At 34.1% G+C, this 27,756-nt stretch overlaps 1 protein-coding gene across 2 annotated transcripts in view; it reads right to left on the bottom strand.

Annotated features, from left to right (window-relative positions):
- Window positions 1-1,400: 1,400 nt before the first annotated feature.
- The window catches only part of LOC114330243 (uncharacterized), a 53,501-nt gene continuing 27,145 nt past the window's right edge, over window positions 1,401-27,756 (bottom strand). Inside the window, exons 2-4 of one of the 2 annotated variants that reach the window (XM_050648840.1) lie at window positions 19,911-20,063; window positions 11,990-12,050; window positions 1,401-5,778 (exon numbers count right to left, since the gene is read on the bottom strand). In XM_050648840.1, the coding sequence (XP_050504797.1) occupies window positions 5,597-5,778; window positions 11,990-12,050; window positions 19,911-20,063 (396 nt within the window). In that variant the 3' untranslated portion in view covers window positions 1,401-5,596. Of the gene's footprint in view, window positions 5,779-11,989; window positions 12,051-19,910; window positions 20,143-27,756 lie in introns of those variants that run through there. The other variant, XM_050648839.1, reaches the window with a different exon arrangement.

Here is a 27,756-nt window from a genome sequence, read left to right as displayed (position 1 = left end):
AGTTAGGTACCTAGTGTCATGTGTAGTGTGTATGTTGAGTAAGTGTCTTGTTACTTTGCAAAGTCGACGTCATTGTCTTTGCAAAGAGACGCTAATTGTATCCGAACGTCTGCGGTCCCTCCGGTGAGTACCGATCCCACAAGGACAGAAACTATATTCATTTATTAAATTTTAATAAATGAAAAATTTCTGACCCTGGTGAGATTCGAACCCACAACCTTTCGGATTTTTTCGATCCAAAGGCAGGCGCTCTTACCACTGAGCCACGGAGGGGGTTTTGAAAAATTTAAACGCAGAATGAAAGATTAAATTATTACCGAGGGCCGAAAGTCCCTTAGAATAAATAAAAAGTTTATTTTGAATGAGATATTTGAAATTAAAAATCACACTAAATTTTCTCTTAGTTTTTCACCCCTGTAATTTATTTAAATAAACATTATAGAAGTTCTCAGCGACTTTCGGCCCTCGCTAATAACGTAATCTTTCATTTTGCGTTAAAATTTTTCAAAAATACTTATTAGATTTCTCAGGATTCGAAAAAAATGAATCCCCATTTGAATAGCATTGCAGCCGAAAATACGTACCGATCCTCTTAATGATACCCTGTATTCTGCACCAATCTAACTTGATTTTAATACGTTCTAAAATCATTTCAACAGATTTAAATGCTGCGGGGCAAGTTGTCACAGTGACATCTTGTCCCGTGTAATTTGTGACAACTAGCCCCACATAAGCTTGCGTAACTTAATGTCAAATCAAAAATATTCAAATGAATAAATATATTAAAATATGCCTACATATGTAGTCTACAAGATTGACAGTGCCTTTTAAAATACATTTTTCTTACCTTGGTTTCACAAATTCACTCACAGAACGAGATGATTAAATATTAAAATTTTTACATGAGAAGCCTCAAAACAGATTTACACAAATAAGAGAAATAATTACTAGCCGATCTCTGCAATATTTTGTGTGGAATTGGTGATAACTAAGACCTTTCGAGTGTAGATAACTTCACACTGTTAACCTTCACCTGTTAACTTCACAAATAAGGTAAAAATCGGCATTGTGACAACTTACCCCTGTGACAACTAGCCCCGGTCACCCCTATTAGGTTATCTTTTTATTTACTTCTAGACCCCATATTATGTACATCATACTCTTCAATTAATTTTTCATGCTATATTATATATTATATTATAGTTTAAATCGTCATAATTGTCATGTTATTAAATTATCATTATTCCAAATGACATTAATTTCTTTGGCATCGTTTAATATCTATCTACAACATAGAAATAATCTCTTGAGAACGATTTATTTTTGAGTTTAGGTCTCTTGTTTCGTTTCTCAGTTTACCCAGGACAGGAGTTGCATAAATAAATAAAAAAATACATAAATCATGCAAACTATATTTATTTAAATACAATAAATTAATTAAATATTATAAACAGATTAATTAAATAAAATACTTAAATATAATGTATAATGCTTAAATTTAAATTACCCAAATAAAGAATACTACGAACAATAATACTGACTCCCATCCTACTGCACTCAACCAGGTTTAGAATCAGGGCAAAAGGATACCAGGATCAACAACTTTAACCTAGGGGTTAGCCACAATAGATCTCTTAGATCTAATGGAAGTGTGGGCAAGAGGAAGATCTTTAACAAGATGAACAGACAAAATGAAGGCTCTGCTAGCAAAATGAAGCAGCAAATATTAGAGTATAAGCACGCTCTGAAAAGAGCTCAAAGAATGAGGGCGAAGGGACAGTATTGGTTCATTTCTATTTTATTTGGCAAGATCTGCAAAGGCACATTTATTGGTTCTACCAGAATTAGTCATAGGTTAGAACGTAAAATTCTAAGAGGTGCAAAAATATTGAATAAGTAATGCAGTTTGAGTACCTGATAGCCCACATCTCTAGAAGCCATGATCGCATGTAGAGACATTTTGGAGAAATCAATATCGGTTGCTCATAAAATAATAAGTTTGACAGATATGAAATATACTAAACGTACACTCACATAAAGTCCAGCGGGTAAGGCTCTATGTATCAATGGCTTCGTGTCTGATAGAACTGTATAAAAACAATAAACTATAATGTATTGATACCAGTATTACTATAATACAAACTCAGTAATTGTCGACTGAATGAATTTAAATAAAACAAAAGTGATTACAAATCAAAATATCACAATCGACTTAGATGGAACTGAAATAGAAAGTGTCGAAGAGTACATATATATATATATATATATATATATATATATATATATATATATATATATATATATATATATATATATATATATATATATATATATATACCTAGGTCACACGATCAAACTAGGCAACCAGAATCGAACGGCAGAGATAACCAGAAGAATCCCAATGACCTGGGCAGCGGTAGGTAGACTCAGTAATTTGTTGAAAAACAAAAAGATACCAATAAATGTATTGAAAAGGGTATTCAACGGTTTTATTCTACCATTTATGACTTATGGAATGGAGACCGTGACACTTACAGAATTGCGAGCCAATAGATTAAGAACAACACAAAGGGCCATCGAACGGGCTATGTTGGGAGTATCTCTGAGAGAACATATTCGAAACGAGGACGTGCGAAGCAGGACGAAGCTGGAAGAATTGAGCAAATGAAATGGAATTGGTAGGGCACGTGGCACGGCAAAACAACCAGCGGTGGACGAGAAACATTGTACATTGGAGACCGCGCGACCTCAGTCGTATTAGAGGAAGACCACAAAAACGATGGCTAGACAACCTCAAAGCCAAAGTGGGGAGAAACTGGCACCAAATAGCACAAAACAGAGAAGAGTGGAGGACTCATGAAGAGGCCTTTGTCCAGAAGTGGATGCAAACAAACGCTGAAGAAGAAGAATTGTCGACTACTAAAGGAACCCATCAAACAAGAAGAAATATTGCTAATAATATTTATGGCAAAGCCTTCTAGGAAAATACCGTAAGTCTATTAAGGTGATACAGTAGCGATCAACAGGTAGCCAAAACGCGTTCCAAGATTGCAGCTATAATTTTGAATATTTTTTCGAGATATTTGGCACACGTATTCGTAATATAATAAAGAATGGCGGTACAGAGCCCAATTTGAAAAATATATTAATATGTGGAAATTACTCTGTAATTAAATACAATATTAAACAAACGAGCCTGTACCGCCATTAAGCAGAACAAAAAAATACACTTTCTTCAAATAAACTTTTTTATCCGATGCCTAGATTTTGTGTCATTTTGGAACTATGTACTAATGAAATAAAAAATTTTAGTAGTTCCAAAATGACACAAAATCTAGGCATCGGATAAAAAAGTTTATTTGAAGAAAGTGTATTTTTTTGTTCTTCTTAATGGCGGTACAGGCTCGTTTTTTTAATATTGTATTTAATTACAGAGTAATTTCCACATATTAATATATTTTTCAAATTGGGCTCTGTACCGCCATTCTTTATTATATTACGAATAAGTGTGCCAAATATCTCGAAAAAATATTCAAAATTACAGCCGCAATCTTGGAACGCGTTTTCGCTACCTGTTGATTGCTACTGTTTCCTCTTAAATACAAAAATGAGAAAAATAAAAGTTATCTCGAGAGCTCAATGGGCTTTAGATAGTGAGTTGTGGAAGATATACATTGAAGTGTGTAGTTTACTTACTATATTGATGATTCTAGCCAGCGTGCCAGCCAGAGAAATATTTGCAGTATACAAAAAGACTGCAGTTTAGAATTGGAAATCGGAGAGTGAAATCATGTGAGCTGATGGATGAATAGTACAGGAAGAGAGAGAGAGGGGGGGAATATCATTTCTCGATGAATGCTCATTCAAGGACAGTCAAGATTCAGCTACTGATTTATACCAAACGATAAACGACAAACTAAACTGAATATACATAATCTATCTATAAGTGTAATAAAGTCCCCTAAATAATAATACTGATTAAGGTAACAATGAACGTATACATTTACTCGAAAAATTTTCTTCTAAATGTTAATATGTATATTGTACAAACATTCCCATAAAGGCATTTTCTGAAAGCTCAGTGATACAGCTACATGCCGAATCAATGTTGACATATTGTTCGTCCGCTATAACTTTTCCCCGCTACAACTTTTTCAAACAAATGATGTCAAAACATAAAGTGAAACGTACGCCGATGTGTGTAGTATATAGTATACATATACAAAATGTATATCAGTCAAGTCAGTCAAATTTATTCATCACATGCGACATTGTACAAAGTACATGTATGAGACAAGTCAAAGTTACAGACATACAAAAGTATAATTAATAAATACGACAAAACATACTTAAAAGTTATTTTTAGAATATGGCTCTAGCTGACAAATGTATTGATGTACACACCTCCGAAAGTTTGGCTGATGTAAATTCATTCGTATATCTATTGGCAATTTGTTAAAGAAACTTATGGCTGCATAATGTGTGCTACCTTCCAACAAAACAGAACGATGTTGTGGAAGCATAAAGTGATTGTCTCTGAATCTTGTTGAATAAACATGGTTAAATTGAAATTTATTGAATTCATAAATTTTGCAATGTAAATACATATATACACATCGACGTTCGTTTCACTTTATGTTTTGACTTAATTTGTTTGAAAATGAATCGTGACGCATGGGAAAAGTTATAGCGGACGAACAATAACCGCACTCGACATTTAACTTTGTCGCGCAACTTTATAATTTCCTATAATAGTGTCTTCTCTATCCTTTTTTATGATGTTGAATCATGGATCTTGAACGAAGATATGTGCCGAAAATTGGAAGCATATGGAATGTGGGTATATCGGAGAATTCTTAAAATCCCATGGACTGATCGGGTCACAAATGAGGAGGTCCTTAGAAGAATGGGTAAGAACTGAAAAGTACTACCCACCATCAAATCTCGAAAGTTGGAATACTTTGGGCACATTATGCGAAATGAATCCAGATATGCCCTCCTAAAAGCCATACTGCAAGGAAAAATATTTGGAAAGCGAGGTCCAGGAAGAAGAAGAACATCGTTGTTAAAGAACCTCAGTACCTGATTCAACACAACGTATGTGCAGCTTAAAGTGAAGATTGCCATGATGATCGGCAACATTCGTCACGGATAGGCACATCACGAAGAGATAATATTGTCTTAGAGATAAAATGTTAAATATATTGTCAGAAAAATTCCACCTGATCTAAAAGATTTTCAATAAGTACAATGAGGTAGAGAACATGGGCACAACATAATATTATGTTTATATTAGTTATACTTTAGGTATTCATGTCGTGTCGCTACTGTGCAGATTCTTCACTAAGTGGCCATTCAATGCATGGTGTATGTATCGTAGTTTAGTAGTTCGAAGTTAGAACAAAAATTATAGACGTTTTAAATCTAGCTAAGAAAAAGGATAAACAATATGTTAGAAAAATAGTAGTGATTAATCTCCACACTACCTTGATTAATTAGTGTAACAAAGAAAGTAGGAATTTTTTTACATTATAACTATAATAACTTAACTTAATTCTATGGTTGTTGTATTATTTTCTTGGTTTATTATAACTGATTACATTTTGTTATCTACCTTCGGTTTTGATTCTGGAGCTTTTCTTTTCATCCGTACTTTGTCCCAGTCGTAGATGGAAGGATCATCTCCCATAGCTTTCTCCAAGTCTAGTAGCGTCTGTGGATTCGTAAACAGTTCTGGCTCGTACTCGTATCTCTCAGCTATTTCTGACCAGGTAGGATCTGCAATAATAAATACTTCTTATGTTATTAAATGGGTATCCCGAATGAAGTACGTGCCTCCTAGTGGCGGGATACGGGCAACAATACATTGGCTTATAGGGCAGTCCTTACAGTAGGGATCCTGGCCTATACAGAAAAATGCAGGCGGGTGTGGGGTAATACTGCACTTTGGTTGCATTGGTGGTGTATTGGCTAAACGTGCAAGGCAGGGTATGGTGCTGATAGAAAAGGCATTCAGGTATCAAATATCCAAACAAAATCTTTTCAGGCCATAATAATGAAAAGACCTTCTCCAAACGCAATAAAAACTTATACTGAAATGATGGCATCTCCTGAGGTAAAATGTTCCGGAAGTAAAATGAGCCTCCATTCGGATCTCCGGGTGAGGACTATCTCAGGGGGAACACCATTGCAGGTTAGAAAGATCAGGATAGGGTCTTGGAATCTTGGTAGTCTTACAGGTAAGAGTCTGGAGTTAGTGGATGCGCTCAAATGAAGAAGAGTTCAAATTGCTTGTATTCAAGAAACTAGGTGGAAAGGACAAAGGGCGAAAGAACTAGGTGATGGATATAAATTGTGGTATGTAGGGAGTAGTAACACTAGAAATGGAGTTAGTATAATTGCTGATAGTGAAATGAAAGATAACGTAGTAGAAGTTGTAAGAACGAGTGATAGAATGATGTCAGTGAAATTTGTAATTGATAAAGAGGTTGTTCTGAAGCTATTTCCTTGTGGCATTTTTATGATTAATTATTTATATGGGAAATAAGCCACAATTAAAATGAAAAAAATAATTTTATTAACGTTTCGACGCCCAAATCGGGTGCCGTTGTATAAAGAGGTATTGATATATATTGATAAAGAGGTATTGAATGTTGTGTGTGTGTATGCTCCTCAAACAGGTCTGGGTGAGAATGAAAGAAGAGCTTTCTATGATCAATTAGGTGACGTACTGAGTGATATTCCAGCGGAGGAGAAAGTTATAATAGGAGGTGATTTCAATGCACATGTGGGCCAAGCCAAGACAGGATATGAAACAATACATGGGGGATTAGGCTTTGGAACTAGAAATGAAGATGGAGATGACATGCTAGAATTAGCAACAGCATTGGATATGGCGATTGTTAACACATTCTTTAAAAAGAGAGAAACTCAACTTATTACCTACAAAAGTGGACAACATCAATCCCAAATAGACTACTTCATGATAAGGAAAGAAGACATACGTGAATGCAAGGACTGCAAGGTAATAGTTAGTGAGACAGTAAGCCAACAACATAAGCTGCTTGTTCTGGACATCGAAGTAAAAAGCGAAACTAAACAAAAATATCGGAGAGGACCACAAAAAATCAAGTGGTGGATGCTAAAAGATGAGAAGGAAAGTCTATTCAGGGAAAGAATAGTAGAAAAATATGTTGGAACATGAAAGGAAGCCCTAACACAATTTGGAGAAAAATGGCCAATATTATTAGAGAGACGGCTATTGAAATACTTGGGAAAACGTCAGGAAAGAAGTTTGAGGATAAAGAGACTTGGTGGTGGTCAAATGAAGTACAAGGAAAAATAAAAGAGAAGAGAAAATTATATAAAAAGTGGCAAGAAACCAGATCGGACATAGATCTTCAAAACTATATGGTCGCCAAAAAGGAAACTAAAGTAGCAGAAACGTATTCAAACCTATACGATCAACTTGATACCAGGAAAGGCGAAACGAAGATATATAAAATAGCCAAACAGAGAGCAAAGAAAGCAAAAGATTTTAATCAGATTAGATGTATCCGAGATGAAAATAATAAAATACTAGTTCAGGAAAAGGATGTCAAAAAGAGATGGAGAAAGTACTTTGACAGCTTATTAAATGAAGAATTTGACAGACAGCCTGTAGAGTCAACGGAGACAGTAGCAGCAATGGTCACCAAAATAACCAACGAGGAAGTGGCTCAAGCGCTTCAAAAAATAAAGAAAGGAAAAGCGGTAGGACCAGATGATATTCCTGGGGAAGTATGGAGAGCATTGGGAGAGACAGGAACAAGGTGGCTAGCAGGTCTATTTAATAGAATTATGGTAGTTGGACAAATGCCAGACGAATGGAGAAGCAGTATACTGGTACCTGTTTACAAAAACAAGGGAGATATACAAAAATGTACAAACTACAGTGCTATAAAACTGCTTAGCCACACCATGAAAATATGGGAAAGAGTAATTGATAGACGGATACGTGAAGAGACCGAAATATCCGAGAATCAATTTGGCTTTATGCAGGGTAGATCAACAACAGATGCAATTTTCATTATAAGGCAGTTGATGGAAAAATACAGGAGTAAAGAAACAAACGCTCATATGGTATTTATTGATCTTGAGAAAGCATATGATAGAGTTCCTCGAGAGATTCTGTGGTGGGCACTCAATAAGAAAGGAGTCCCTGGTGAATATGTAAAGATTGTGAGAGATATGTATGAGGGAGTAACGACTAGTGTTAGGACAGGTGTGGGAGAGACTGATAAATTTCATGTAAAAGTAGGATTGCATCAAGGTTCTGTGCCTAGTCCGTATTTATTCTCATTAGTTTTGGACCAGATAACAGCGAAAATACAGGGTAACATTCCATGGTGCTTAATGTATGCTGATGATGTCGTGTTAGTAGGAAATAGTGAAAGAGACTTAGAACAAAAACTGGAACAGTGGAGACAAGCTCTGGAGGAAAAAGGTTTAAAACTTAGTAGGACAAAAACAGAGTATTTGGAATGTTCATTTAAAGATGGAGCTACTACAAATAAAATGGTATCTTTGGATGGTGAAATGATTGTAAAAAGCAATAGTTTTAAGTACCTAGGATCGGTATTACAGAGTAATGGAGAAATAGATGGAGATGCATGCAGTAGAATTAGGGCTGGATGGATGAAGTGGAAAGAAGCTAGTGGTGTGTTGTGTGACAGAAAAATTCCAATGAAGCTGAAGGGAAAATTCTATAAAACAGCCATAAAACCAGCTATGATGTACGGAACTGAATGTTGGGCAGTGAAAAAGAAAGAGGAACAGCGAATGCATGTGGCGGAAATGAGAATGCTTAGATGGATGAGTGGAGTGACAAAGAAGGATAAAATTAGAAATGAGTTTATTAGGGGAAGTCTAGGTGTGGCACCAATTAATGCCAAAATGAGAGAGCATAAGTTAAGATGGTTTGGTCATGTTCAACGTCGAGACGTTAACCACCCAATACGTAGAATAGCTGAAGTGAAGATTCCTGGAAGGAGTAGGAGAGGAAGACCAAAGAAGACCTGGGGAGAGACGATAAGGCAGGACATGTTGGTAAAGGGGATTAACATTGATATGGCCCAAGATAGAATTGTGTGGAGAAATGCAATTAGGGAAGCCGACCCCGCATAGGGATAAGGCAAAGAGAATGATGATGATGTTATTAAATGAATTGGGAAGCTATACATGAATTTAATGACACAATTCATGTACTTTCAAACATTGGACTGTATTATAAGGGATGTAACGTCGTATAAGACTGACTTGGGCAGCCTTCTTCAAGCTGAAATATATTTTCAAATCGTCTGACATACCAATATGTCTTAAAAAAACGTTTAATCAGTGTGTTTTGCCAGTGTTGACTTAGAGAGCGGAAACATTGGCATTGACAAGGAGAACAGCGCAAAAGATCCGTGTGTCTCAAAGGGCGATGGAGACTATGTTAGGAGTTTCACTACGAGACCAGATACCAAACCGGCAGCTACGACAAAGATCAGGAGTGGCTGATGCAGTAGAGAGAATAGCCACAATGAAATGGAACTGGGCAGGTCCCGTGGCTCTAATGGCAGATAACAGATGGACCAAGCGGATACTGGAATGAAGACCAAGAGATGATGCCTACCGAAGCAGAGGTCAAATTCATCAAAATTGATGGACAACAATTTTAACATTTAGGCAGTCACTAATACTAAGTAAGTAGTTGTTGCTTTTGTTTTTTTGTTATATTTTATAGTGTTGTTTGTCTTATTGTTGTTTTAATTAATTATATACCTTGACATCTGGAAAATATTTCTTTGTTTTTTCCATAGCACACTACTTTTCCTTAACTTAGTTTACCGGTGAAAGTAACAGTTATGTTTAAAATTTACACATTTCCTAAGATATATCGAGATAGAAAAAAGGTATCGACATGCGGTTTTCTGTATTATGTTTCTAATTTCTATGAATTTTGTAATATACGATTAAAAATGCATACTTGTATTTAATATTTTCCAAAGAAAACTAGATTTCAGAAAATAATTAAATATCGCCTCCTAGCTTGCATATTGCTTATTAGGCTATTTCGAAAATAAGATACTTACATTGACGAAAAAGAGCTGTTTTCAACAAGACCAAGTATGCAGAATTCAATTTAGTAGAACCGGACTTACAGCCATTTTTTCATAAGAAGGTTCCCACTCACCCCCACCTCTTATTTGCAAAGGTAGACTTAAACTTGTGAAATCAAATATGCACAGAATTTTATGAAAAATACAATGATTGGATTTCCAGTGCCCTTTCATCAGGTAAATTTTGTAAAATTTTGTTTTTTTAATTTTAAATATTCAATTACGCCCTCTAGCGGTGGACCTACAATTATGAAAATAATTTCCAGGCTTTTCTCGAGGCAACTTTTGTTATAAATATTTTTTCTCAAAGCTGTACTATAAACGGTTCCTGAGATATGGCCGAGAGCCATTCTTATTGGGACACCCGGTACACATACAGTGAGCACGTAAAGGTTGGAATAAATTCATTTTCTCGAGAATGGACGATTTTGGAAAAAAATCCCGAAACAGGTCAATTTTTATTTTTAAATTACGACTTTTTGGCATATATATCATACTAGTGACGTCACCCATCTGGGCGTGATGACGTCATCGATGATTTTTTTAAATGAGAATAGTGGTCGTGTGACAGCTCATTTGAAAGGTAATTCAATTCTCTCTTCAGTAATATAAACATTAACATAATTATTTATACAGGGTGTCGAAAAAAATTTTTTTTTGGATTAAATTTATTGACATGAAAAGAAGAATATATGTAATTTATTTAATTCAAAATACATTTTACTGCTCTCAGAAAACAGAAAAAAATGAATATTTGAAAAATAATCATTGATATTGGCTTAAATTAAAGGGTCTAGGACGTTTCATCGCCGCCAGTTCATCGCCGCCGTTTCGATGCCGCCAGTTCATCGCCGGCCGATTCATCGCCGGCCGTTTCGATGCCGCCGGTTCATCGCCAGTCAGTTAATCGCTAACTGATATATTTCCGAATTTTCGACCAATTTTCGACAGTCACATTTATTATTTATTTTTAGTATTAATTAGGAATTCTACGAAATGCGAGATATGACCATTCCCGTTGCCATACTTAATCTTTTAATAGACTTTTAAACTTTTATAATATAAAAAATAATTAAACACTACAAATTTAATACTGTTTAGTATCAAATTTAGGGGAAGTAGAAATAGAACAGTAAATTAATATAATAATATTTTTTATCTTTTTAATTGTCATAAGTTTTGAACTGAATTTAACGTCGTGTCGTGTCATCTCCCATAATACAAGATCAACTGACTAACTGGCGATGAAACGGCCGGCGATGAAATGGACTGGCGATGAACCGGCGACATCGAAACGGCGGCGATGAACCGGCGGCGATGAAACGTCCCATTCCGCAAATGTTCAAATTGTCACGAGGCTGGTGGGTGTCTGCTTTAATATTGAATTTAAGCAAAAAACAACATTTATTTGCCAAAAAACATTTTTTTCTGTTTTCTGATAGCAGTAAAATGTATTTTGAATTAAATAAATTACACACATTCTTCTTTTTATGTCAATAAATTTAATTCAAAAGAAAATTTTTAGGCACCCTGTATAAATAATTATGTTAATGTTTATATTACTGAATAAAGAATTGAATTACCTTTCAAATGAGCTATCATACCACCCCTATTCTCATTTAAAAAAATCATCGATGACGTCATCACGCCCAGACGGGTGACGCTACTAGTATGATATATATGCCAAAAAGTCGTAATTTAAAAATAAAAATTGACCTGTTTCGGGATTTTTTTCCAAAATCGTCCGCTCTTGAGAAAATGAATTTATTCCAACCTTTACGTGCTCACTGTAGATATAGCTATTGAATAAAAAAACTTAAATAAAAAATAATTCAATAATAACTTACACTTATAGTTATTTTTGGTAGCATATTCCTTTTGAGCTTCGTCGTAATGTAAATATGGATTCTGTAATAAAAATATTATTTTTATTATTACAAGAAAATAAATGTAAAAGATAACTCTGAAAAAAAATTACGAAGAAAGAAATACAAAAAGAAATACACTCTCTTCACTACCTATCTGTCTCTACGTCTTTTTGCGCAAATTTCAGAAGTTGTTTAGCCCAGAAGCTAGAGAAAGCCCAGAACCTCAAACAATGACGTCGAGGATAGCTGGAAAAACTCATAAATACCACAAACTGTCATATCAAAAAAGAAAACCACATGGTCTAGAGAGGAAGTGAACTAATACAGAAAGAAACATGGGCAAAGAACTTTCGACCCCTATTACCCCAGGCTGTGGGTGAAAAATAGGTCGATTTCAGGATATAATTCAGGAATTTTTGAAACCTATCAGGTGTTGTAAAGGACAAAGCCAGAAATAACTTCAACTAAAATGTAACCAAAAATACTGTGCGCTTTTTTTTTAATTGCGATTTTCATTTGTTAAATTTGCAATTTTTATTGATTTTTAAATTGTAGTAAATTAAAAAACCTACAATTTGAGCTATGGTAAGTTTAATTTCGTTAATTGGTTATTGCAAAACAGCCTGCGAAAGGTCCAAAATGGCCGTTTTTTACAATTGCATTATTTATTGTACAAATAATTTTTTTTTTATTTTTTAAAGCTTTAAAATAAAGATCTTTCAATTCCAAACATAAAAAAAATTGTAAAGCCAGATTAACGAATTTATTGCTTAGATATTATAAATTGTTTATCACAAGAGGTCAAATGTCGAAGGCTATAACTTTTTGAAAAAAAATCGTAGAAAGTTAGTGAAACATCCAATCTCCTTCGAAAGATTTATATTTTCATATTCTGATGTAAATAAATGCGTAAAACATTTTTAAACCTCTAATTTTTGGGTTTGAAAATAAGGGGGCAAATTTCGTTATAAACATTTAGAGCTGAAGCGGCCCTGTACATCCTATGAGTTTTTAACTTACAGATTATTGTTGCTAAAGATGAAACAAAGATTTATAAAAAAATAAAAAATTTCTACGACCAACTGAAGCCGAGATAATTTTTGGGTTTGCAAATAAGGGGGCAAATTTCGTTATAAACATTTAGAGCTGTAGCGGCCCTGTACATCCTAGGAGTTTCTAACTTACAGATTATTGTTGCTGAAGACAAAACGAAGATTTATAAAAAATAAAAATTTTCTACAACCAACTGAAGCCGAGAAAATTGTTTTTTTTTTCTTAAGTCATAGTGCCTTTATTTATAACAATTAAGAAATTATTTTACAGTCATTGACTAAAGAAAGACTTATGTTATCTTAAAATAAAAATTATTATAAAATATAATTACATTTAATTATTAAAAATTATTTTTAAAATCGGTGCTTTTGCGAGCGGCCGAATTTTGCAAATCGACCGGCTCGCTTCAAATCCGCGCATCCGGAAAATTTTCACGTAACTTGTATTAAATTTTGACAGAAAACAATTTAATAATATTACCGTTATAATATACAATCTATTTACCACTGTATTTGTTTTTCTTGATAAACTTTTATATGTGAAATTTCATTTCTGAAGAAATAATATTACAAAAATGATACATATATATGAAATATATAACTATATTTTTAATTTTTTCATTGTTATATAAATATAATAATAATAATGTTACTTCTTACTATAATATACATAAAACTTTTTCTTCTTGTAGTGACTATTCTTTTTGGATTTCACATATAAAATTTTATAAAGAAAAACAAATACAGTGGTAAATAGACTGTATATTATAGGCAATATTATTAAATTGTTTTCTGTCATTTAATACAAGTTACGTAAAAATTTTCCGAGCGCGCTGATTTGAAGCGAGCCGGGCGATTTGCAAAATTCGGCCGCTTGCAAAAGCACCGATTTAAAAAAATAATTTTTAATAATTAAATATAATTATATTTTATAATAATTTTTATTTTAAGATAATATAAGTCTTTCTTTAGTCAATGACTGTAAAATTATAATTTCTTAATTGTTATAAATAAAGGCACTATGATTTAAGAAAAAAAAAACAATTATAGTCTGTTCGCTAAACTCAGACGCAACTTTCTAGATATTTTAGTCGGTAATTTTGCCAATTTTAGTAAAATTGGCAAAAAATAATTACTTAATAGTTAATAATCACTAAATAGTTAGTAATTTTGCCAATTTTTGCAAAATCGGCAAAAAACAAAAAAATTATCGACTAAAATATCTAGCCAGTTGCGTCTGAGTTTAGCGAACCGACTATATCTCGGCTTCAGTTGGTTGTAGAAAACTTTAATTTTTTTATAAATCTTCGTTTCGTCTTTAGCAACAATAATCTGTAAGTTAGAAACTCATAGGATATACAGGGCCGCTTCAGCTCTAAATGTTTATAACGAAATTTGCCCCCTTATTTGCAAACCCAAAAATTATCTCGGCTTCAGTTGGTCGTAGAAATTTTTTATTTTTTTATAAACCTTCGTTTCATCTTCAGCAACAATAATATGTAAGTTAAAAACTCATAGGATGTACAGGGCCGCTTCAGCTCTAAATGTTTATAACGAAATTTGCCCCCTTATTTTCAAATCCAAAAATTAGAGGTTTAAAAATGTTTTACGCATTTATTTACATCAGAATATGAAAACATAACTCTTTCGAAGGAGATTGGATGTTTCACCAACTTTCTACGATTTTTTTTTTTTCAAAAAGTTAAAGTCTTCGACATTTTACCTCTTGGGATAAACAATTTATAATATCTAAGCAACAAATTCGTTAATCTGGCTTTACAATTTTTTTATGTTTGGAATTGAAAGATCTTCATTTTAAAGCTTTAAAAAATAAAAAAAATTATTTGTACAATAAATAATGCAATTGTAAAAAACGGCCATTTTGGACCTTTCGCAGGCTGTTTTGCAATAACCAATTAACGAAATTAAACTTACCATAGCTCAAATTGTAGGTTTTTTAATTTACTACAACTTTTTATTTAAAAGTTTTTCTCTAAAATCAATATCCTAAGCTACAAAATTAAAAATCAATAAAAATTGCAAATTTAACAAATGAAAATCGCAATTAAAAAAAAAGCGCACAATATTTTTTGGTTACATTTTAGTAGAAGTTATTCCTGGCATCGTCCTTTACAACACCTGATAGGTTTCAAAAATTCCTGAATTATATCACGTTTTTTCACCCACAGCCTGGGGTATATTGCTAAATGTGATGATAATGAACTACCAACACCAGAAGTGAGGACGAAGGAACATTGAAGAGAGAGACAGAGAGAGAGAGAGAGAGAGAGAGATAATGGAAACCTTAACAAAATAATAGAAAATTACGACGAGAGGACATAATACTAATCCAAAAAATTATAGAACAAAACACAACACTGCAAGAATAATGGAGATCAATCAGTCTAATACCTCTATTCAAAAACGAAGACAAATCAGACTCGAAGAACTACAGACGAATTCTAAAATTAACAACCAAAGTGATATCAAATAAACTGAATAAAATTGATGAATTTTTATAATCTGCTATGCGAAGGACCATCTACTATGCAATAATTTAATATAACCGCCAGAAAATCTAACGTGATAATTTCTCCAAAGAAGACAAAATGCATGGTTATAACAGCAAATATACTAAGATCAAAATTGGAGCTGGGTCAGATAATAGAACAAGCGATGGAGTTTAAAGTTTAAATATCTAGGCAACAGGCATCACACTCTCTCGCCACGAAAAGCTATAGTAAAAAAAGTGCGAAGATCAAGTGAAGAGGGCAAAAAGAGTCGCAGAATACCTGAACGAAACAATATTAGTATGATACAATTGATAAAGATGGCATAACCCAGACATCCAAAGTGAAAGTTATCCTCCAACACCAACTTTTTCTATATGGTCCACATAATGTTCAGAAAAAAGTCACACCATTTTGAGCGTCGGGTTTGGGGGGCAGAGGGGGGAGAAATCGGTAAATTCGTAGTTTTTTACGTCTTTCGTCAATATTTCTAAAACTATGCGGTTTAGCATGACCACCTTCTATACAAAAATGTTCTACATTAAATTTGAAATAAAAAAGGTCATATGCATAATCCTTCTAAAATGAACGGTTTCGAAGTTACGGAGGTAGTATAATATAATTGGTCCAAAAAAAGTCCTAACCCAGACATCGAAAGTAAAAGTTTTCTTGTTCTATATGGTCCACATATTGTTCAGTAAAAAGTTACACCATTTTGAGCGTCCGGTTTGGGGGGGAGACGGGAGAGAAGTCGGTAAATTAGTAGTTTTTTAAAGTTTTTTGTCAGTATTTCTAAAACTATGCTTTATCGTAAACAATATTATATTCTATACAAAAATATTCTACATAAAATTTAAAACAAAAAAGGTCCTATAGGGGAAAGACGGGCAAAACGGGGTAGCTGCCTAAAACGGGGTACCCCCATTTTTTTCAATATCACTCGCTCCATACATATATACGCCGTTAATGAAATTATATTATAGACGCCTGTTTACGCCTTCTGTCATAAAGCAGATATAATTAACTGTTAGTCGATTGTTGTGAAGAGTACATGTGCGGTTTTAGTTAACCAAGTTATAATATCGGCCGAAAAATAGTCCATCGTTAGTATTACTAAAACAATTTATTATTTAATATCATTATTTCCAAGTAACAGTGAATGTGTTCTAGAGTATTCGTTTGTCATTATGTTAAAAAATAAAAACTTGTAATAATTTAAACAGGTCATAATCTCAAAATCTACTCTTTGGGCAAAATGGGGTGCCAATAAGTAGGGTAAAATGGGGTATCCTTTTTACCATACCTATTGGTAGTCTTTACCCTTTTACCATACCAAGTAAGATAGCCGATGATCAAACCAAATCACAGACGAGTAAGAAATCGCAATTGAATAAAACTAAAAAAGTAGACTCAGATTCAGAAGGCGAAGATAGTGACACTGACTGGTTCTACGGAAACTTTTATTTAAGTTCCACAGAAGGATGGATAAGCTGATCCAGTTGGCTTAAATGGGCTAAAAATTCATGTGCAGGTGTAGAAGATGAGGATGATGAAGTAGTACTTGTATGCGAATTTTGTCAATAGGCTTTTCTTGGTTTCAATTTGGTACCCCATTTTACCCTATACGACGGGCATAATGGGTCAATTTACATTGGTTTCTGTTTTTTCATATAATAAAAAAAACTTTGACTTTTTTTAAATTTAAATTTTATTAATAAATAGTTACTACTATAACAATGATATTTGTCTTATTTTAAGACCTTAAAAGTTACAGATTTTTTTTTAATCCCAATTTAAACCTTAAGTACCCCATTTTCCCCGCCCTTCCCCTACATAATTGTTATAAAATCAACGGTTGCAGAGTTACGGAGGGTGAAAAGTGAAGGTTTTCGATACTTTTTATATTTTTTGGGCAATTGTTGCAGATTTTGGGTGGTGAGGTTGACGTTTCTTCAAGGGCTTATCACTAACATATCATCGGCCACTGAAATAGCAAATTTTATTTACAAAACACAATCCTGTTAAAGAAAATTTTTTTCATCAGTAATAATATTATAAATTGCCCAAAAAATATAAAAAGTATCGAAAACCTCCACTTTTCACCCTCCGTAACTCTGGAACCGTTGATTTTATAATAATTATGTATCGGACCTCTTTTGTTTTAAATTTTATGCAGAACATTTTTGTATTCTATTTTGCATCTCTTGTTTACGCTAAAGCATAGTTTTAGAAATATTGACGAAAAACGTAAAAAAACTACTAATTTACCGACTTCTCCCCCATCTCCCCCCCCAACCAGGGGGGGGGATGTAAATCACTCAAAATGATGTAACTTTTTACTGAACAATATGTGGACCATATAGAACAATTTGATGTTGGAGGAAAACTTTTACTTTGGATGTCTGGGTTAGGAATTTTTTGGACCAATTATACTATACTACCTCCGTAACTTTGGAACCGTTCATTTTAGAAAGATTATGCATAGGACATTTTTTATTTAAAATTTAATGTAGAACATTTTTGAATAGAAGGTTGTTCATGCTACACCGCATAGTTTTAGAAATATTGACGAAAAACGTAAAAAACTACGAATTTACCGATTTCTCCTCCCTCTCCACCCCAAACCCGACGCTGAAAATGGTGTGACTTTTTTCTGAACATTATGTGGACCATGTAGAACATTTCGGTGTTGGAGGACAATTTTCACTTTGGATGTCTGGGTTTGGGTCTAGTTACTAGTTATACCGTACTATATGGAGAAATAAAAATACTGGGAAAAAAATGAAAGGCAGAATTTACAAAACAGTCCTCAGACCAATAATGACATACGCGGCAAAAACACGACCCGACACATATAGAACAAAAAGGATGCAAGAAACATCAGAGATGAAAACTCGATGGTAAGACACTTGGGAATCGATCGTAATCGATAGGAAGAGCTAGAAGTGCAGATATACGATGGAGATGCAAAGGAGAGAACATCAAAGACAAAGACTAGGTAACAGTGGCGGCTCGTCAGAGGAGGCAAGGGAGGCTCAGCCTCCCCATAAATTTTTTACACACTCTATACTGTTTTGTTTATCATGAATCGCGAAAACAACAATTACTGTCACTATTATACAACGTGTAAATTCCATATTATCACTAATTATCCATACGTACGGAGCATTAGCATTAGAACGCATGATCGCGTCTCAGTTTTATTACATATTATTGTAGGCAGGACCCTGGGTTATCCCGAGATGCATGAACGGAGCACGGAGCCGAGAAGCCCAACAGTCTCCCTTGCTAATGCTCCGTGCAGCGCAGCAGGCGTTTAAGGAGACCCGGTCTCCTAACAGTGGCATCTACGGCGGCATCACACGCTGCCCGGAGATATACCAAGGGAGGCAGAGTACTTTCTCAGCTCCGTTGGGTGGTTGGATGCGTCTCGGGACAACGAATTTTAGGGTCCTGACTAAAAATAATGAAAAATCTAAAAGTGCGAATTTTGTTATGAAATTTGGTATGTGGGGTTATAATAATATTTGGAACAACTTGCTCAAATAACTTTTTCCGATATCTCTAACTCAAAGCAAAATATCGGTAATTTATCGTGTTTTTGAATTCGCAGTAGGCCGCGTTTAGAATTAAAAAAATTCAGTTGAGTATCTTAAAAAATTTTAAGCTTCATTATGTATGGACGGCAAAACTTCAAATCTGTATTTATTTTGATATGCATAGGTATCTATTTACAAATAGATGGAATTGTTAACAAATAAACTACACAAACTTTGGTATTAAACTTTTACTATTAGACTAACTATTTTTAAAATGATATGATATCATGAAATTATGAATTAGGATGATATTATGAAATGTAAATAAAAAATGGTCAAAAGATTGGGCCTTAAATTACATTTTTTGGCGCATTTTTTTGCTAGTGCAAATTTGTCTAGATATTTTACAGTTAGGTATAACCTCCCCTATTGTAAAAAGCACGAGCCGCCACTGCTAGGTAAGAAATAGAAGAGTAGAATAGAACGATTATATAGGTATGAACAGACAGAGCCATGTCTACACAAAAAGAAGAACAAGAAAATAAATAGTATATACGAGTAGTTTGGCGAATGCGGTAAGTTAAAAAAGTTGTTAATTTATACAAATAAACTTGAATTGAAATTAATCCCAATTTCATTTAATAATAACGATTTCGGAAGTGGAGTTCGATACTTCAAAATAAACGCAGTTTTAACTGAAATTGTTGTTAATTCTTATCAAAAATAATAAATAAAATTAAAATTTTACCACGAAATAGCTTCCAAACAATACAAAAAACATTGGAAAAATAACACATACCTCATTTCTTCTGCCAATTCTCGGTACCGATTTGGAAGCCTTCAAAAAGAATTTATCAAAATCTGTATTGTCTTTATTGCTTCTTCCTATTCTAGGAACACTTTTAGCTGCTGTTAAGAAGACATTTGGAATTTCTTCGCTGCAAAGCAGACACTGAAAAGTGTAAATTGATAACAAAAATAGCGAGTGAGATAACATGATTTTAGCACTGTTTACAATGTGTAAGTATTGGTCGAATTTGATCTTTTATACTTCAAAATTTGGCTTATTAGTATTCATGAAAGATGCGCGAATTATAAATTGGAATCGATTGGTAGATTGTAAAGATATGGTGGTAGTATACACTGGCAAAAGCTGAAACTGAAAATATAAATATGCTGTATACACGCTCTAAGGACATACAGGCCTATAAGTCCGACTTCATTCATGTTGAGAATCATGGAAAAAATCTTGAATGAATACACCAAGAAAATATCTTAATAAAAATCCACTAACGGCAATGGACAGATCAAGGAGGGAAACCAAGTGAAGTTGTTATGTACCATCTGGTGTCAGAACTCGAAAGGAGATCAGAAAGAAGTCGCCCTTGTTGCATTTTTAGACTAGTAAAAGTTGCATTTCGTAATACGAGTCCATCGACTCAATTTCCTCCATCGAGTCAATACATAGTGCACCAGTGAGGAAGAAAATCAACAACACAACATGCATTGGATTAATCAGATGCTTCAGAGCATAATAATATCCACAAATAAATACGGAGGTGTTATAAATCTGTGGGCAACTAAGGTGTGCTCTCAAGGGGGTGTAGCGTCACCAACATTATGGAATATAGAATAAATATAGTCGTTGATGATCTGATTCATGGGCTTAAAAGTCATGGAATCTGGGCCCTCGGTTTGCAGAAGATATTGTAATAGTGACTGAGGAAATAAATTGCTGTATTGTTGCGAATCAGATCAGATATGCTCTTCATTACATAGAGAATTATTGTCTGAAAGAAAATCTCTCTGTGAACCCTTCCAAAACTAAATTCGTAGCCTTCAATAATAAGAGGAAGCTTACTGGACTGAGTGAGCTGAAATTATTTGGGCAGGAACTATAAACAATCAATGATATCGAGTGTCTAGGGATAACACTGGATTCCAGACTCAATTGGAGCACTCATATTAACAATATAACCAAGAGGGCTACGCCTCTCTTCTATAACTGCAGGTGAGTTGTAGGTAGGTAAAACCTGTGGGTGGAAAATAACAGTTCATCATCATCAATGGTGCTACAGCCCTCTGAAAGAGCCTCAACCTTCCCTAGTCTATTACGCTAGTCAGTCCTATCCATTGCCAACCGTTGCCAGTTTGCAGCCTATTTTTCTCCCATCCTTATTTACACCATCCTTCCATCTGAGTTTTGGCCTACTCCTATTTCTACTCCCCACAGGTTATGACATAAGGATTCTTCTAGGAGGGTTGTTCTGCTGTGATCTTGCTAGATGTCCTGCCCACCTTAGTCTTCCCATTCTTATAAGAGATACTACGTCTTTACCACGCAAATATATGTTTATATCTGTGGTATACCTCGTAGTTGTACCTTCTCCTCCAAACATCAGTTTCACAGATGCCACCGAATATTCCTCTCAGGATCCTTCGTTCAAATACATATAAGCAGAAGGTTTTCATCTGCCTTGGAAAATAACAGTTACTTATGGTTAAGTACTTGGTAGAAAAAGGCTGCTTTGCAATCTTGTGCGAGCTCTCCTACCATACTACAAAGACAAGTGCTTCTAAATATAACAGGAGCATTGAATAGTACAGGAACGGTATCTTAAGAGGCTATTAGATGTCTACCTACGCTGGAAGTATATATTTCTGCGGTAGTCTTTATGACGTCTTAAGTTTTAAAGCAAACAATACTTGGAGGCCCAATTATTTATCGAATACCCACACAAATACTACTGCGACTATACTTAAGGACTTTATCTTTATGATGAACATGATGACACCAGAACTAATCTTCACTGAGAAAATTAACACAATGATAACATCTAGAAAACAAAAGCCTTAAATATTAATGGGAACTGATAGGTCCAAAACAGGAATCTTTTGGGGCAGACATGTAATTATAATAAATCTTACAGCCTAGGTAAATATACAACTGCATTCCAGGCTAAAGTTTTTGCTTTGGTGGCCTGCATTGATAAAATCATGGATGAAGGCTCCAAAGCAAAGAGAATTGACATTTTTACAGAGAGCCAAATGGCTGTTCTGGCCATAAAGACTCATTCATCAAATCAAAACTACAGAGGAACTGCAAAGAGCTCATCAACAACCTGGCAAAAGATAATAAAGCGTCTTTTTAATAGGTTCCGGTTCCTGAATGGGTGCATGGGAATGAAAAAACATGATTTGTTGGCAAAACAAAGCTTAATAGAAACTTTTGTAGGCAGTGGCGTAACTAGTCTGACCTGCGCCCCAATGCAAGTATTCCTCGTGCGCCCCTATTACCAGACTCATTCTCCCCCCCCCCCCAACCTCCAACGAAACTAACAAACGACATTTATCCGTACTTCCAGGGGATACTATTTCACTACACTACATTGTACAAGCCATATCCTATCAGCAAAGTCAGGCAAATATGCAGGCTTACTTACTTTCCGTGTCCGGAACACCAACAATTCCAAACGATTTTCCGAGATCTTAGTCTGCTTGGCTGAGTTTGGTGGTCATATAAGGGTGTCTTCGATCTGTCTCCTGCTTTTTTTCATTCTACCACTGACGTGACCTTCCTCCGGATAGGTGGTGGAGCAATCTCAGCTATGGGGTATACATCTTCGATAGGTGTCGGTTTAAGGCAACCCGCTATTATACGAACCGTTTCATTTAGAGCGACGTAGACGTTCTTTACGTGAACAGAGTTTGTCCATACTGGTGCTCCAAACTTCGCGTCCGAAAAGCATAATGCTAATGCTAAGGCAGAAGTGCGGAGAGTGTGTGGTTGTGCTCCCCATTTTGTATTAGTTAGCTTGCGGATGATATTATTTCTGGCACTTACTTTCTTCTTGACATCTTGACAGTGGTATCGGTAAGGCAGAGTTCTATCCAGACGGACGCCAAGGTATTTTGGCGTTTCGTTGTGTTCCGGCATCTGACCACGCCATTCCACCTCCAGCGGCATTCGGGCATGCTTGTTTCTAAGGTTGAAAGCACATACCTGGGTTTTTGTCGGATTGGGTTTCAGATGGTTTTTATCGTAGTATAGAGCTAAGTCTCCCAGGGCATCTGTCAGTTTCACTTCGACTTCATTGAAAGTTCTTCCCTGAGCTGCCACAGCTGTATTATCAGCGTAAATAAATTTCCTTTTTTGTTGGTGTATGGGTTGGTCGTTGGTGTATATGCTGCATAGAATCGGCGCTAGGACACTTCCCTGCGGTAGCCCGTTTTTTTGGTCCCTCCACCGACTGTTCCTGGACTGGACCGTTACGTAGAAGCGTCTATTCTGGAGGAGACATTTCACTAACCTTGTTAGTCGGAAATCCTTTTTAGTTTCGTAGAGTTTTGCGAGTAGCCGTTGATGGTTAACTGTGTTATAGGCGGCAGTTAGGCCTATGAACGCTACTCCTGTTATTTCCGTTCAAAACCATCTTCAATATGTTGGGTGAGATTAAGAATTTGACTGCAGCAACACTTTCCGGGTCCGAATCCTGCTTGTTCAGTATCATTCTTTCAAATGCCTTGAAAAGGTGGCACAAAAGAGAGACAGGTCTAAAACTCTTTGTATCCGCCGGTATACCGCAGAATATACAGAATCGACCTGGTTTCTTCTTAAGCTTCTTTCATTTGGAATATTCCATTTGCAGTATTTTATTCCAAGAAACATGCGCAATTCGTTTTGAAAATTTATTATATGCACCGTATTTTTAAATATACCACTACTATATATGCAAAATTCAAAAAATTCACATTTTTTATTTTCGGGAAGCTACAGGGAGTTTTGCTTCAACATGTTTTTTTTTGCTAACATTTTTCCAGAATATCGGTTTTTTACGCCCCCCTAAGGCCTGCGCCCCAATGCACCGCATTGGTTGCATTGGCGTTAGTTACGCCACTGTTTGTAGGCCCAGAACCATTCTCTGGCATCATTAAAGACGTTATAAAAAACGAGGTTCAGAAACGGCTGATAATTAGAGAGAAAAAGAAATGGAAATCCACTCGTGAATAAATCCAGACTAAGAAAATAAATAAGAATATTGATAAAAAACTCTCTGACAATTTAGATTAAAACGGTCACCAAATTGATGACTGAACCGTCGTCGGTCTAATGAGCAAATTTCCTAAGTCCATTTTTTCCGAAAATTGTTCTTTGGTGTCATCTAGTAGTAGACGGAAAAAGCTACCGCCTGACAATTCCCACAAGGGCCATTATTTTTTTATTTCGCGGCAATTTTGCTAAATGAATTTTGCTGAAGTCCAAACGTTCTTTCCCATTCAGACGAATATTGCCTATGTCAGTGTTTCTGAAGTTGTTTTGATAAAACTTTAGAAAATGTAAATAAATGTATTTTGACTATTATTATTAATATGGATATAGTAGGTATATAAGTAGAAAGTTTGTCTAAATCAGTGATTCCCAAAGTGGCCCAGGTGGACCCCCAGAGGTCCACGAGGGACTCAACGGGGGTCTACGTTGGCGTGAAATAAAAATGGGGGTGCACAAGTTGTAATTGGGGGTCCACGAAAATTTTATAGTGATTTGGTATTTATTTAAACAAATTTCCATTTTTTTCGTAATATATCAATGGAAATCAATGAAAAAAATAATTTTTTAATAGTAGGGACACAAAAATGTCATTATAACGCATTATAATAAGATATTTTGATTAAAAATTAAACGTTAAAATACCGTTTTTTATATTTTGCTCCATTCCTAAAAAACATGTCCTTCGATTTGACTGAAAATTTGCCCACAGACAGCCAAAACACAGGACTTTAAGTGGTTAAAATTTTTGTTATAGTTTTACAATATAAAAAAACGCGTGGAATAATATCAGAGTCAAAAATATAGGCGTCTACTTTAAGTACAATTCACTCGCAAAATATGGACTGTACGAAAAAAATGGAAAAAAAAATTGTAATAATTATTGTAAACTCGATTTATTTGGAACAATTTTAGTTCCTAAAATTTTTTTTCGAAAAGTTGAAAATGGCGGAGATATTGAACAAAAACCACCGCTATCAAACCAATCAGGTCTTATGCTCGCGCCTTTACCGCATACGTACTACCTGAAATATTGATTTTAGCAAAAAAATAAAAGAAATTAAAATTGTATAAAATTTAATTCTGTTCATTTTTGTATAGTAGTCCAGGGCGCATCTGTTTTGAGATGGACGTTGAGAAGTGACTCAAATTTTTTTGCAGAAATTGCTTGAAAATAAATCAAATAATAATATTTGAGTTATTCTCCCTCTCAAAATGGTCCGGAACATTGTTTAAATAATCAAAATGTCTAAAAATGAAGGAAAAAATCGATTGTTTTCTTCGTTTTTTGATTATAACTTTAAAAGTATTCATTTCCGAGAAAAGTTATACTAACATAAAAGTTACGTAATTAAATTTCCTACAATATAGAATAGGTTAAAAATTTAAAAAATAGTCACCCTTGTTGCAAAATAGCAATAATTGCGAAAAAAACGTACAAAATCAAGTATTAGCATTTTACGTTGTTTAACCATTTATGCTACACTTAGGACCTTAATATTTTACCCAGAAAAACCTTATGATACAGTAAAACAATGCTGTAAATTTCATTAAGATCGGTTCAATAGATTTTGCAAAATAAATTTCGCAATCCAGCTTTCGCAAAAAAATTCATTTTTTCAAAATGTTACAGGACCGAAAACAAAGCAGATAGCAAGTTGAAATTTTTTTGCTTATAGAAGTGTACTGTACCTTTCATTTGCAATTTTCAAAATTAAAATCGATTAATTACCACGGCGTCAGGAAATTTTTTAAATAAACATTAATTTTTGGTGCTACGCGCAGGACAGCGGTGTTCGATTCACACAAGTTGATTTCCACCAAAATTTCTTCCAATCTTTATCTAATATATTATTTTCTTACTCTATATTTTGTTGTATTTTAATATTTTAATTCCACAAAAATCAAACTAATTTTATTATTGTTTGTGAAATATTATTTAAACAATTGCATATGTTTAAAAATAATAAACTTTTATTCTCTAAGTTAAAATATATGAACAAAGAAAGTTTTTGCTAATAAAAATGTTATTTCAAAGGATAGAGTATGTGTTTTTATTTTGCAATAAACAAATTTATATCGAAATGTAATAAAAATTAAAATGTATCAATCCTTATCAAAGGTCATTGGAATGCCCAATCAGAGTAAACTCTCCGCTGTCCTGCGCGTAGCACCAATAATTAATGTTTATTTAAAAAAATTCCTGACGCCGTGGTGTTAATCGATTTTAATTTTGAAAAATTGCAAATAAAAGGTACAGTACACTTCTATAAACAAAAACAAATTCAACTTGCTATCTGCTTTATTTTCAGTCCTGTAACATTTTGAAAAAATGAATTTTTTTTAAGAAAGCTGGATTGCGAAATTTTTTTGCAAAATCTATTTAACCGATCTTAATGAAATTTACAGTATTATTTTACTGTATCATATAATTTTTATGGGTGAAATATGAAGGTCCTAAGTGTAGCATAAATGGTGTAAAAACGTAAAATGCGAATACTTGTTTTTGTATGGTGTTTTCGTAATTATTGCTATTTTGCAACAAGGATGACTATTTTTTAAATTTTTAACAAATTCTATATAGTATGAAATTTATATACGCAACTTTTATGTCAGTACAACTTTTCTCGGAAATGAATATTTTTAAAGTTATAATCAAAAAACGAAGAAAAAAATCGAATTTTTCCTTAATTTTTTGACATTTTGATTATCTAAACAATGTTTCGGACCTTTTTGAGAGGGAGGATAACTCAAATATTATTATTTCATTTATTTTCAAGCAATTTCTGCAAAAAAATTTGAGTTACCTCTCAACGTCCAAATGTACTAAGTAATATTTTTACAAATTCGCCCTGGTCTATAGGTACATTTTTGTTATAAAACTAATAATAAACGAGATAATTCAATAATTATGCTCTAATTGTCACTATTTTCCCCCATAACTCGGAAAATATCGACGGCACAAAAAAATTTATAAGAAAAGAAATTACTTATAGGAAATCATATTTTTTCAACAATTTCAGTCCTTACACTTTTTGTCGGAAAGTTAAAAATAGCGGAGATATTGAGCAAAAACGGTTCTCCTTTAAAATCAAGATGGCGGCTAACGCAACGGCAGAATTCATTCACGATTTTAAATCTACACTACTATTGATCCCTAAAGCTTAGAAAAATAGAATCTTGCTTGGGTAGCTCGGCATGCAAGATCGAATGCTAACCCGACTGGACTATATAATTTTGACTCTGATATTAGTGCATGTAACTTTTCTTGTATTGTAAAACTATACAAATTCTTTTAACAACTTAAAGTCCTGCGTTTTGACTATCTCTGGGCAAATTTTTAGCCAAATAGAAGAACATGTATTTTAAGAATGGAGGTAAATGTAAAAAACAGTATTCTACAGGTTTTCTACCCTAAAATTTGATCAAAAACATGTTTTAAATAAAGAAACTTGTTATAATGCCTAATAATCACATTTTTGAGTCCCTTCTATTAAAAAATTATTTTTTCCATCGATACTTTACGATAAAAAATGCAAAGTTTAAATAAATTCCAAATCACTGTAAAATCGCTTGGAGTGATATTTTGAGAAAAAAA

The sequence above is a fragment of the Diabrotica virgifera genome, chromosome 4 (genome assembly GCF_917563875.1).
Source record: "Diabrotica virgifera virgifera chromosome 4, PGI_DIABVI_V3a".
NCBI classification, from domain to species: Eukaryota; Metazoa; Arthropoda; class Insecta; order Coleoptera; family Chrysomelidae; genus Diabrotica; species Diabrotica virgifera.
Note: the sequence above shows the minus strand (reverse complement) of the source record. Positions and strands in the feature narration are given on the sequence as shown.